The 12924-nt window shown below is 48.8% G+C and overlaps 1 protein-coding gene across 3 annotated transcripts in view; it reads left to right on the forward strand.

Moving 5' to 3' along the window:
- GATAD2A (GATA zinc finger domain containing 2A) overlaps window positions 1-11157 on the forward strand; it is a 58565-nt gene extending 47408 nt beyond the window's left edge. The window contains exons 6-12 of one of the 3 annotated variants that reach the window (XM_069878304.1): window positions 132-221; window positions 2449-2580; window positions 3666-3833; window positions 4614-4884; window positions 5413-5702; window positions 6702-6888; window positions 7773-11157. In XM_069878304.1, the coding sequence (XP_069734405.1) occupies window positions 132-221; window positions 2449-2580; window positions 3666-3833; window positions 4614-4884; window positions 5413-5702; window positions 6702-6888; window positions 7773-7903 (1269 nt within the window). In that variant the 3' untranslated portion in view covers window positions 7904-11157. The remainder of the gene's footprint in view (window positions 1-131; window positions 222-2448; window positions 2581-3665; window positions 3834-4613; window positions 4885-5412; window positions 5703-6701; window positions 6889-7772) is intronic. The other 2 variants (XM_069878305.1, XM_069878306.1) reach the window with 2 other exon arrangements.
- The last annotated feature ends 1767 nt before the right edge of the window (window positions 11158-12924 follow it).

Raw genomic sequence — 12924 nt, forward strand, 5'->3', positions numbered from 1 at the left:
GGGAAAGCCACACTCTTTGAAGAATCTCTTACCGCAGCACAAGGAGGTAAACGCTTTTATTCCCTTAGCTTCTGTAATTCTGCTTCCACCCTTACACTCGTCTGCTTTCTTTCTGGTTTTTCCTCTTCCAGCCTGCTGGTTCCTCTGGGAGTGCTGTGGCCACCCCTCCGCCCTTGGTGCGGGGACCGCAGAGCGTTCCTGCCGGCAAGCCGTCCCTCCAGGTCAGTGGGGTGGGCCAGGCTGCCAGGCGTAGGCCGTGCGCACCGCAGGGAAGGACGATCCCGTCACCTTAGTGGCTCGCAGCCAGGTGGAATTCTCTCATGACTCCCACAGACCCCACCATAAGCTTTTTAAGAACTATGGCTGTGGGAGATCAAAGTAGAATGTCGCACGCAGGTAACTCATCAGCTTATTTTGCAGTGGCTGATCATCCTGATCCACTCCGCTGATGCGTACATCATGCTAGTGCTAACGGCTGCTGACGAAAGGCGGCTGCCCTGGACTTCGGTCATAGAATCCCATAATCATTAAGGTTGGAAAAGATTTCTAAGCTCATCCAGTCCAACCGTCAGCCCAACATCACCATCCTTTACTAAACCATGTCGCAAATACCACATGTACACGTGTTTTGAGCCCCTCCAGGGATGGAGACTCTCCCACTGCCCTGGGCAGCCAGGGCTTCGCCGCTCTCTCAGTGAAGAAATTCTTCCTAAATATCCGATCTAAACCTCCCCTGGCACGACTTGAGGCCATTTCCTCTCATCTTGTCAATTGGTACCTGGTAGAAATTTTGTGGCAGCCTGTTGCCGTACCCTCTGGAGACTTAATTGTGCCCTCAGTATCGTTAACTGTAAGAGCTGAGCGAGGCATATGGGTTTTATCTGCTGGGTTGGTGGCTGGATGGCACACGATGGCAGGATAGATCAGTTCAGACTAAATGAAATGTTGAAGGGCCTTGGGGAAGAAAAGAAACAAGCAGAGCCAATTGAAATCTGCTGACCTAATCTTCCTTTTGAATCTGGCATCTTGATTGCTTTTGGATTTAAAGCATTTCTGGTAATTTACCTTGGGCTAATCAAAACCAATTTCGAAACTGCTTCAGCGCCAAGTGATTTCACTTGTCAAATGGCAGCTCTGCGTTTCCGAGTCCCCTAGAACGTGGTAACGCAAGGGAAGGGGTAAAAGCATTCACAAAGCTAAAGCTCTCTGTCAGCTGGAGGCGTCTTTTCCCTCGAGGCACGTTGCCTTCACCAGACAGCACTTTCAGAGGAACTGGACCACAAGCTAAACCTTCAGCAACAGTGGAACTGCGACGGGACAGAGCGTAGAGCTGGGAGCCAGGAATCCAGAACTGAAGTTACTCCCTCAAATTTGCAGTGTTTAGGCAAATTAACCTGATGCCCATCTGCTTTTGCCTGACTTTAAAACTCCACTAATCCCTGTGTGTAGGAGCTAATGTTTGGGCTTGCGTTGAATGGCATGGAGAAAACCTCCCTCCCTGCTGTAACACATCGTGTGTGTGCACGTGATAACTCAGGAACGTGGGAGTCTCAGGGTTTTTAGACGGCTTCACTCACGTTGGATGGCCAGGGAAGCAGCAAGATGCAGAAAGCCAAAGGGAGAGGAGGGAGAGGTTTGTTGCTCTTGAGCTGTGAGTGCGTCCCAGGCTGGATTGCGTAGCGTTGGTGCTCTGTAGGGATGGAAGCGGTGCGTGAAACCGAATCACCTTTTATCGCGTCACGAGAAACCTTGAGGACTGAATGCAGCCTGCAGCCCAAAAAGCGTGGGCAGCAATTTTTCAGACTTCTTTAGTCTGATTCCTTTTCTTTTTTTTCATTTTCTCTAAAGCTTTTCCCTTCTCCTGTCTCTTTTTCACCTTCCCCCATACGTCCACGTGCCTGGCCTCCTCCCCACCCCACATTCCTGTGTCTCGATCCAACTTCTGTCTGCCCCGTGCTTCTCCTTGAAGCCAGCAGTTTGTGTGTCCCCATTCACTTACTCCCTGCCAAAGCACTTTTTTTGGTTTTTGCTCTTTTTTTGGACCCTGAAGCCATCCCTTGTCCTACAGGCTTTCCATTGGCTTGCTTTCCATTGGCTCAAGACCGATGCTGCCTCCATCGCATCAGCCAGGGAGGGGAGCCCCTCTCGGGCGCGAGTTATGGCGTGTCTGTCCGCTGTCTCAGCACGGCTCTTCTGAGCTACTGGACTTCAGCAGGGGGAGGACAGATGAAAACATTGTTCAGGATGGCTCTTTACCTTTTGAATTCCATGCAGGATGAGAAAGAACAATCCCCGAGCCGGTAGCCAGACTGCCGTCGCGTCCTTACGCGGGTCTGTCGCCGCCTAAGGTTTCAGATGCTGCTTTACCAGCACGCTGAGCAGCAGCAGAACTCGTGGATAAGTACACTGGAGCAAAACAATGAGAGTAAGCTATTTTCTGTTTTACAGACATCTTCTACGCGTATCCCAGGCACTGTTATTCCTCCTCCCTTGGTCCGTGGAGGGCAGCAGGCTTCTTCGAAACTAGGAACTCAGCAAAACACGCAGATAGTAATGCCCCCTCTGGTCAGAGGAGCGCAGGTGAGTTTGTACCCTGTGGTGGATCTGTTCTGGTTTCTCTTCGTGCAGCTTTACCTTCTCTTGGTCATCTTTCAGCTCGGCTGGAGGGGACCTATGAAGTTCTTGCTGGATTTTCTTACTAGGGTTAGATATGTTGCTGCTGAAAGATCCCAAATCATTCCAGTTTGGCGTATTGTGCTGTCCCCTAACGCTTCCAGCAAAGCATGAGGGAATCCTGTGGCGATGCAGGATGCTCCGTAGCTGCACCAAAGCAGTTTGTTTGCCTTTATTATCAAAGTTAATTTACAGACTTCCACCTTCACTTGCTTTTGAGGAAAGCAGAGGAAATGAAACACAATCCCTCCTTTTTCCCTTTTTTCCCGTCATTGTTCTTGCTCTCATATGAATTTCACCTTTTCAAATGCTAAAACTCACTTTTTTTTTTTTCCTCATTGTGTCTGTCTTGTAATTGAATAAGAGCTGCTGAAATAAGATCGTTGGCTGGAAGTGCAGGGTCTTTATCACCTGGGACAGAAAATAACAGTGTCATAAAGAAGTAGGAAAGCGATGTTCAGTTTGATACGCTCTTCTAAAAGAATGACTTCCTGGAATACCAAGAAAGAACATTTCCTTGTTAAAGGAGGATTTATTTTGCAGTGAAAGGGCTGCTCTGTTTCATAGCCAGTGCTAAGGAGGAAGGCAGAGATTTGCTATTTCATTTTCTTGCTGTTCTGATTGTGAAGAAAACCTCATTCTGAAGAACAGCTTTCCTAACACCTTTAAAATGAAACATGCTTAACAGCCACATTCTGAAAGAAGTTTAACTCGGAAACTTAGGTTTTTGGCACAGCTGTGCTGGCTGTAACGCAGTGGCCTCACCTACGAGCATCTTACATTCTACTCATCTCATTTTGACAGAGGGAAAGGGAAAACTGTCACATTTTGACATGGGTGTTAATTAATGTGCTTTCTTCGCGTTCCCTGCCTTGCCTCCTTTCCGCTGTCTCACATCATCCCATTCGACTCCTGCCCCTTGCGTCTCACTGTCCTGATCCTCCCTGTCGTTGATGGTGCCGTTGGATCAGCCCGTTTCTGTCTCTTCCCAGCAAATCCACAACATCCGACAGCACTCCAGCACGGGGCCGCCGCCGCTGCTGTTGGCACCACGGGCATCAGTCCCCAGCGTCCAAATTCAGGGGCAGCGAATCATCCAGCAGGGGCTGATCCGCGTCGCCAACGTCCCCAACACGAGCCTGCTCGTCAACATCCCACAGGTGAGTTCCGTAAGGGATTTTTGTGTCAAACTTAGCATTTACCTCGGAGAAACAGATAAATTATTGTAATTACTGATTGTCTGGTTCTTAATCGATGTGGTTGCTTATTGCTACAGCTGTCCTGCTCCTTGTTCTTCCCATGCAGTTCCTTTCTGTGATCGTGTTCACCGCCTGTACGAAGGAATGAGGAAAAGCATTGCAGGGTACTGGGAAGGAATGTGTGTTCCAGGGAGTGCAGTGCTGTGCCTCAGTTCGTATTTGGTATCTAATATGAAACTGTCCATTACGCTTTTTTCTCCTTTCCTTGGAAAGCGTATATGAGTTCTGGTAGACAGAGCTCAAAATGGATCAGCATTCGGGTTTGAAACACCAAGAGGCACTGAAGCTTAACATCTACCACTGGTGTTGCCATACAAGGGGTGTAGATAAAGGGAACATTTTAAAGTCAGTGCTTTGACAAAATAGTAAGGAAAAGGGCTCCTCCTTGTTGTTTTTTATTTTGGAACTTTTAAACTGCCTTATAAAAATGATCAGCAAAGAATCATAGAATCACAGGATGGGTTGGGTTGGAAGGGATCTCCCCATCCAGTCCCGCCCCCTGCCATGGGCAGGGACACTTCCCGCTGGATCCGGTTGTTCCAAGCCTCATCCAGCCTGGCCTTCAACACGTCCAGGGATGGGGCAGCCACGACTTGCAGTGGTACAGGTTGCCCGGAGCTCCCCACCCTCACAGGAGAACATCCAGCACGCGTCACTGAGCTGTGTCCCATTTCCTCCCAGGCTTCACCAACTTCCATCAAAGGTACAAACGTCACATCCACTAATGCCACCACGACCAGTGCTGCTTCCATCAACTCCAACGAGTCGCCGGCCAGCCGGCAAGCCGCCGCCAAGCTCGCCTTGCGGAAGCAGCTGGAGAAGACGCTGTTGGAGATCCCTCCTCCCAAGCCGCCTGCGCCAGAGATGAACTTCCTGCCGAGTGCAGCTAATAATGAATTTATTTACTTAGTCGGGTTGGAAGAAGTTGTGCAGAATTTGCTGGAAACTCAAGGTGAGAGAGCATTAAAAGTGTTCCTCAAAAAGCAAGGAGAGATCCTTTCCCATCCAGGCTTGATCTCAATAGCAGGCCTGAGGAGTTTCAGGCTCTGTGGGACTGAATTGCCATGCTCTGTCAAAGCTAGGCATGTCTTACTTCAATGATTTTCTAGCTGTTTCAGTTAAAATTCTAAAAAACGTCTTAAAGTCTTAAAAAATGCTCTGATCTCCCATAAGCAAGAAACTGGTTGTAAAGATTTCTCTCAAACGCATCCATTTCTCTCCAGAGCTGTTCACTTCCTATCAGTTTGTCCATCACTGCTAAATTCTCTAAGCGGTATCTAACGAAGCATCTGCTGCCCATGCTCCCAGCAGGAAAGGGTTTAAAGCTTTAGGGATGCAAAAGGCTTTGGAGAGAGGAGAGTTTGAGGCGGAGGGGTTGCTTTGGGGTTGTTTAATGCTGTGATATCCTTGAGGTTTCTCGAGTATTATTCACTCATAGAAGGTGCAGCCAGAGCTGAGCTAAGCTGCTTGTGTTTTCCAGGTAAAGTTTCGATTGCTGTATCGTCTCGCGAGCCCTACATGTGTGCTCAGTGTAAGACTGACTTCACCTGCCGCTGGAGGGAGGAGAAGAATGGAACCATCATGTGTGAAACCTGCATGACATCGAATCAGAAAAAGGCCTTGAAAGCCGAGCACACCAACAGGCTGAAGGCTGCCTTTGTCAAAGCGCTGCAGCAGGAGCAGGAGATCGAGCAGCGGATACTGCAGCAAACCGCGTCCCCCGTGCAGGCCAAGTCAGACCCAATCGTGCAGCACCACTCGCTCAAGCAGGTGAGGCACTGTGATGCTGGGGGAGGGAAGGAGCACATAACGTTGCTTGTGGAATTATAAGGTGATGGTAACAACCATCCCTGATGGGATTCTGAGTCTCTCACACCTTGTGAAACCGTCATTCAGTTGGGGCAAAGCAGCATTTGCTCAAGTGCTGCTGTGAGTCGAGATTCTCCAGGTACAGGTTATTCAGGACAGGGAAGCAGAGCGCTGCCTGTGCTGGAGGTGCTTACACAGCACACTTGCTGCTTTGCAGTTGCTGGTAATTCCTCATCCTTCCAGGCACTTTCAGAAGCAGAAAGCGGATTCTTATTTTCACGTAGAGATCTCTTGGAAGTTTTCAGCCCTGACACTGTAGGAATGCGTTCCAGACTTGGCAGAAGCAGCCGAGCACTGGTGAGACCGCACCTCAAATCCTGGGGTCAGTTCTGGGCCCCTCACCACAAGAAGGATGTTGAGGCTCTGGAGCGAGTCCAGAGAAGAGCAACGAAGCTGGGGAAGGGGCTGGAGAACAAGAGGAGCAGCTGAGAGAGCTGGGGGTGTTTATCCTGGAGAAGAGGGGGCTGAGGGGAGACCTCATTGCTCTCTCCAACTGCCTGAAAGGAGGTTGTGGAGAGGAGGGAGCTGGGCTCTTCTCCCAAGGGACAGGGGACAGGACGAGAGGGAATGGCCTCAAGCTCCGCCAGGGGAGGTTCAGGCTGAACAATAGGAAAAAAAATTTTCATGGAAAGGGTGATTGGTCCCTGTCCGAGGCTGCCCAGGGAGGGGGTTGAGTCCCCTTCCCTGGAGGGGTTTAAGGGACGGGTGGACGAGGTGCTGAGGGACATGGGTTAGTGATTGGTGGGAATGGTTGGACTCGATGATCCGGTGGGTCTCTTCCAACCTGGTGATTCTATGATTTTATGAAAGGAGAAGTGGGGCAGTAAAGATTGGTCGGAGCTGTTGTACTTGTGAGACTGGAAGCTCCTGTGCCTGTCTCACCGTTTGCTCTCTCACCAGACTTCTAGCCAGATGTCCCGAGGTCCTGCGGGAGCTCCACGGGGAGTGTTGCATGCATTTAGCCAGTCACCCAAGTTGCAGAATGCATCGTCTGCAGCAGCACTTGGGAGTAGGCCAGGTAAGCATGCTGAGAGACCGGTCAGCAAGGGCAGCGCTGCCGCCTGGAAGAAGACTTCCATCAATACAGGTAGATTTTTCTCTCAAGTTTCTTTTATTTGTACTTAGTAGCTGCACTCTGTCCAACAATCATAGTTCCTTGGGTAAGGACCCTTTCTCTTTGACACTTCCTGCATGCGAGCCCCGCGACACCGAGGTTTTGCTCTTGGTGTTTACACTTTAGGTGTGGTTTGCGCTCGGCAGAAGGGGCAGTCGGGTGGTGCTGCCAGATAAAAACGGTGGCTTTGCATGTTTATAAACAGACTGGGTGGATGTAACGTCAGCCCGTGCATCGCTGAGCCCGTGTGCGCAGCTGGCACCGCTGGTCACTCCTCTCCGGGGGTTCGTTCAATTGTTACTGGTGGGTTTTGTCTGCTGAAAGCAACGGTTTTGCTCTAGGTGAGACCACAGTGCACACTCTCAGCATCCCTCAGGATCTGAAAAAACCTGAAGCTGTTGATTTGAACAAGAGGAAATTAAAAATTCTAATCTAATCTTGGTTTTATATACAGGAATCTGACTTGAGAAGAGTCATTTGTTTTCTTAAATGATAATTAGGGTCTCCAGGAAGGAAACACCGTAGCAGCTTGCTTCTCAGTGATCTACTTTCTTACCCGGGATTGAATGGATTGCTTTTGATTTTTTTTTTTTTATTCCTGACAGCTTAACATATCATTTAAAGTGTAATTTAATTGCTGAGAGCTCTAGCCTGTTCAAATCTTCATTTCTAGTACAAAATCTTGCTCCTGTTTATTGGGATGTTGTGTATTTGTCTGACCTCCAGGGCCAGTAGTGCCCCATGCTTAGTTGATCTGTTTCCATGTGAATGAAATGCAAGTGATGTAGTTTTGGCACTGTTTTCTCTCATGGTTGTCCTATACCATGACCCTTGTCCTCCCTTCTCTGTCCCCTCAGGTGGGCCTTTACCCTTCGTCAATCCTAGTTTAGCTGTGCACAAGTCCTCCTCAGCAGTAGACCGCCAGCGTGAATATCTCCTGGATATGATTCCCCCACGGTCCATCCCACAGTCCGCCACGTGGAAATAATGCAGAGGGAACGCCCGAGAGGAAGACTTTCCTGTTTCTGCCATCCTCTTTATACCACATTACAGTGGAATCTGCTTTAATCCCAGCTGGATATGCCCCAGGCTTTATAGGATGCAAGAAGACCACTCCTCATCCCATCGAGTGCTGCTGTCCCTGCTACGAGAAAACGACACCACGTGGGTGGGAAAAGACTTCAGCTCATTTGATTCTCGGATTCTAACGACCGACTGGTGATGGAGGCTGTCAGGGAAGGGGAAGAATTCTTCTTTTTTTTTGTTTGGCTTTATGTATTTAGTTTGGATTTTTTTGGTCACCAGCACAAGAGGAGGACTAAACGACTCTCTGCCTTCGGTTTCTTTATTAATAACGATCACTCACCGAGTGCGGTGTGTTCATTCGCCATCCGGCATGGATGAGAAGAATTTCAGCCCCATCTTACCGACGCATTTAGTGAGCCGAGTTCATGTTTGCTTTTCTTCCCTGCTCCTCCTCCAGCCAGGAAGGGAGTCTACGGATCATAATGTTTCAAAATCTGATGATGAGCTCATTATAACTAAGTGCAAACTCCGATTCAATTGAGGATGGTTGTTTTTTTTCTAAGGGACTGGCTGCCACCAAAACTTGTCTGGTAGGTGGGAACCAGCGCAGGAGTCTCTCACTTTTGTTGGATTCTGTTTTGAATAGACTTTGAACTGTTGGTAGTCTAAAATCTAATTTACTGCATAGACAAACACCTTTGTTCAGTCTTTCTAATTCAGCGAAGAGCAGTTGGGCGTTTCCTATGTTCCCAGAGACTTCAAAATGAAACTGTTTCTGATTTATTTTCTTTTTGGAGGGTTTTTGTTGTTGTTGTTTTGAGCAGTTTTACTCAAAAAAAAAAAAGAAAAAAAACAGAAAAAAAAATAGGAATTCCAGAAGCTGCACGCAATCAGAAAGGGCGAGTGGAGGGAGCGGAGGAGCAGGAGGCTGCTGTCAGGCTCCTTCCTCTGCCGAGAGCGGCCGATCCTGGTGGCCCAGGACACGCTGGGCACGCAGGGGCCGGGGCTGCCCGCCTGGATCCCTCCGGAGGCTCCGTTCTTCCAGGCGAACCAAGCATGCTCTGTCCATCCCTGCAGTATTTCCTTTTTGATAGAGCTTTAGATGACCTGTTTCTAGGTGGTTTCATACATTTTGGGGATTCCACAGGTTAAACCCAAACCCTTCAGGTCCAGGTTGGCTTTTTTATTTTTCCCCTTCTCATCCTCTTCCCTGTGCTTCTCCCAAATGGAAGTTGAATTCAAGCGGCAGAAATACTTGCCTTACTACTTGTGTTGAGGATCGGCGCTAGAGGTAGTGCTGATAAGAATTAATTGCAGAATTATATCTATATATCTATATATCTATATATAAGAGAAAAGAGGGAAGGGGTTACTATTCAGTCGATGCTGAATCTATTTTCTTAGCAGTCGCTGTTAGATCGAACTTCAAATGTTGTACAGGGTTGTCCCCCTTCAGATCCAACCATCGCGTAGAGACCCGGAGAACCCGTTCGGTTTTAGCCCTTCTTCTGTTGTGTGAATATTGCCATTTTTAGATACTTTGAAAACTGTTCAATAGCCTAGAAAACCGAGTTTGGCCAAATGGTCTTTGTTGCTGTTTAAAAGCCCTAGAGTTTCAATTTTGACTTGAGTTTCGGTTTGGTTTACAAATGTGTGTTAAGAGCTGAACGGGAATGAGAGGAATTGGTTTGAAGGTTTAATTTTTCTTTTCATTCCAAGATATTTTGGATCGGGAGATGTGGAGAGCAAATAGAGTGCATTTTATTCTTGCACCTTGAAATATTATGGGAAAGTTCCAGTTCCTTACTGGGGGGAGGGGGTTGGGGTGGCTTTTTTCTCTCTTCTGGCCAATATCTATGTTCTCATCATCGTCCCTGCAAGCGTCTGGCAGTTAAATCCCTGGGGAAGAGTGTGTTTATTTAAAAGGAACAAGCAAAACTTCTCAAACTCCAATTCCGATACCTGGACAGCTTCACGATCCCTTCCCATCAGCTTCACTGATGCTGGGGAAAAGGGTGGAAAACTGGAAGGGGGGTGGAACCATTAAACTACCTGTTCGAAGAGCTCTGTCAAAACCTTTTTGGATACCGGCAGTGCAGCAGCTTGTACTCTTGAATTCCAGCAGAACGGACAGGGGAGACTCAAAATAAGCCTTAAAATATTGAGAAGACTGATTTTAAGATTCAGAGCTGACAATAAAAAGGCGTCTGCTTGCGCTGTCTCTCAGACACTGCTCCCTCGGTGATGTCAGAACACACTTTGTGTTCGTTTAATGCAAACCCCACAAGTGTTAAGTTGGGGCAGTTACTCTGAAGGCTCTGTAAGCGAACCGAAAATATTCCAGAGATATTTGGCTGTCGGGATTCAAACTGGTTTTGACATCGTTTTTGACCTGTGGTTCTCGGAGCGGTGCAGGTAACGTGGAGGATGTTTATTGCAGATGTGTTTTAGATAAAAACCCCAGGAAAAGACCTGGGTGTAAATGTGTTAAATGCCAGAATTCCTTCTTCCTTTAAAGTCAGGACTGCATAGTCCGTTGAGAAGTGTTGAACTGGGCTGGTTGAGGTTCCGTGCTGGGTTTAGGTCATTGTTACAACACTGGCTGCAGCCTTTCCACATCTCCTCCCCATCCACACTTTCCCCTTCTTGCAGGAAACCCCCCCAAACCCCCAACCACCAACAGGAAAGCTCGATCGGATGGGATCTTCACGGGATGGTGTTTTGCTTGAAAGGTTAAAGCGTTGGGAGTGGGGAAGGAGGGGGGTTGGACACGCTGTTACAAACAAATCTTTGGTTTCTCCCTCCTGCTGTCACGTTTGGGATTCGCCTCGGGAAGGGCTCTGCTCTGCCCCGGAGCCCCCTCTCCCAGGAACAGCCCCTGGTCCTCCGAGCTCCCTCCGAACACGACACTGAGCGTGCCGCTCGACCGTCTGACTTGGAATATGGCATCAGGTGGAGTCCCCGGCGCCGTGTCCCGCTCCCCACCCTCCAGTGCTTCGCTGCAAACTGCTGCATGAGCTGGTTGACATTGCTCGGATGCTGCTTGCTTCCCCCTCTCCTGGGGAGAGGGTCAGAGCAGCCTTGGTTCCTGCAAGCCATATAACCTTTCTTGGAGACGTTGCGACGACAAGATTTTATAATACAGTAATAATGAAAACGACTATTGTACTTAGATTTTAGCAACTTGTGAAATAAACCCCGGATTTTCATTTGAAATCCGTGTGGCCCTTTGGGAGCTGTGTGGTTTCTTTTACGTTTGGGATTTTTATATATATATATATATAACCTAATTTATTATCTCTTTGATTTCTGAGCATCAGTAAGACAACAAGGGGAAACTCGTTTGCTCGGAAAAATGACAGGTGACCTGGTAGAACCTTTCGTTTCGATAATCTAAAATGGGGGTTTGGGTTTTTCTATAGAAGTTTTTATCATCGTTTTGGGGAACTGTTTGTTCACCTCTGGATTCTCAAACCAAATTACCATCATTTTTTGCTTGCTAACAAAAAAATAAACAGCCAAAGTACTGTTCAGGATGGAAAAAACGGAGTCTGGGGCTGCAGGAAAGAGCAGAGGTGGTTTAGGCACAGGTCTCATCCAAAACCCATTTGGTTCCTTTCTCACTTTCCTTTTGGAAGGAGGGGGCACAGAAGGCTTTTAAAAAAAATTTATATATATATAAAATGCAGAAAGACCTCAAGGAGCCACCACAGTGTTCGTCTGCTTAAGGCAGAGGTCACTGTGTGTTGCATTTAGCGAAAGAACTTGCATTGTGCTTTTTTAAAGCAAGAAAAAGCAAAAAGACTTTATAATCCTCGGCCACGGGAGGCGCAGGGTCTGGGTTCATCCCTCGTATTTATTGTGAGTCCAAATCTTTGATAATAAAACAACAATTTGAAAAAAAAAAATAGGAAAAAAATTACCACTCAGCCCTGCTCCTGGGGGGGGAGAAGGTCCGACATCCCCCTCCGTCCCTTGTGTGCGAGGGGGTTAGTGCTGGGGTGACAATAACGGTTGGACTCGATGATCCGGTGGGTCTCTTCCAACCTGGTTATTCTGTGATTCTGTGATAAACACATGGACAAAAGGTGCGATCTCTCTCATCTTTCCAGAGTGTCCAGGTTGGGATCAGCTCGGCCTGTCGGAGAGGAGGATGGAGAGGATGGAGATGAGGTCCCTTCCACTCCAAACCATTCCACGATGCTGGGGTGTCCAGCCCATCCCTCAGCCCCTTCGTCCTCACTGCAGGGGAGGCGGCTGCACAAATCCCAGTGGGTTTTCCATCTCCGGTGGGTAAGACTGAATCCTGGAATGGTTTGGGTTGGAAGGAGCTTCATCTCCATGGGCAGGGACACCTCCCACTGGATCAGGGGCTCCAAGCCCCATCCAGCCTGGCCTTGAACCCCTCCAGGGATGGGGCAGCCACCCCTGCTCTGGGCGGGGGAGATGGAGGGGAGGACAGAGCTCTGGCTTCAGTTTTCCACTTGGATGGAGTCTCCCTTAGTCTTGAGTCTCCAATCCTGCTTTTCCTCCCCAGGCGCAGCCAGGTTGGACGCGGGAACGTGGGGGTGTCCTGCCAGAGCCACGCCGCCTTCCTGAGGGCAATTTACCAGCACCCAGATCGTAGAATCACAGAATCACCAGGTTGGAAGAGACCCATCGGATCATCGAGTCCAACCATTCCCATCAATCACTAACCCATGTCCCTCAGTGCCTCCCACCCCGTCCTGTGTCTCCAGGGGCTCTGGGAGCAAAGCGGAGCTGGAGAAGCGGGAGCTGCTGCCTGTGGGGTTCAGCCGAAGGGTCCCCCTAACCCCGGGTGCCCCCAGCCCCTCGGCCGGTGCCTGCTTGGTGGCTTCGGCCACACCAGCTGCAAAATTATTAATTCCCTGAGGCCGGCGAGGGATTACGGCCTCTGATTAGGGCTTAAGACAAGAGTGACCTGGATCTGGGGGGCTTAGAGAGCTCGGGGCGCAGGGAAAA

This window comes from Phaenicophaeus curvirostris, chromosome 28, assembly GCF_032191515.1.
Source record: "Phaenicophaeus curvirostris isolate KB17595 chromosome 28, BPBGC_Pcur_1.0, whole genome shotgun sequence".
NCBI lineage: Eukaryota > Metazoa > Chordata > Aves > Cuculiformes > Cuculidae > Phaenicophaeus > Phaenicophaeus curvirostris.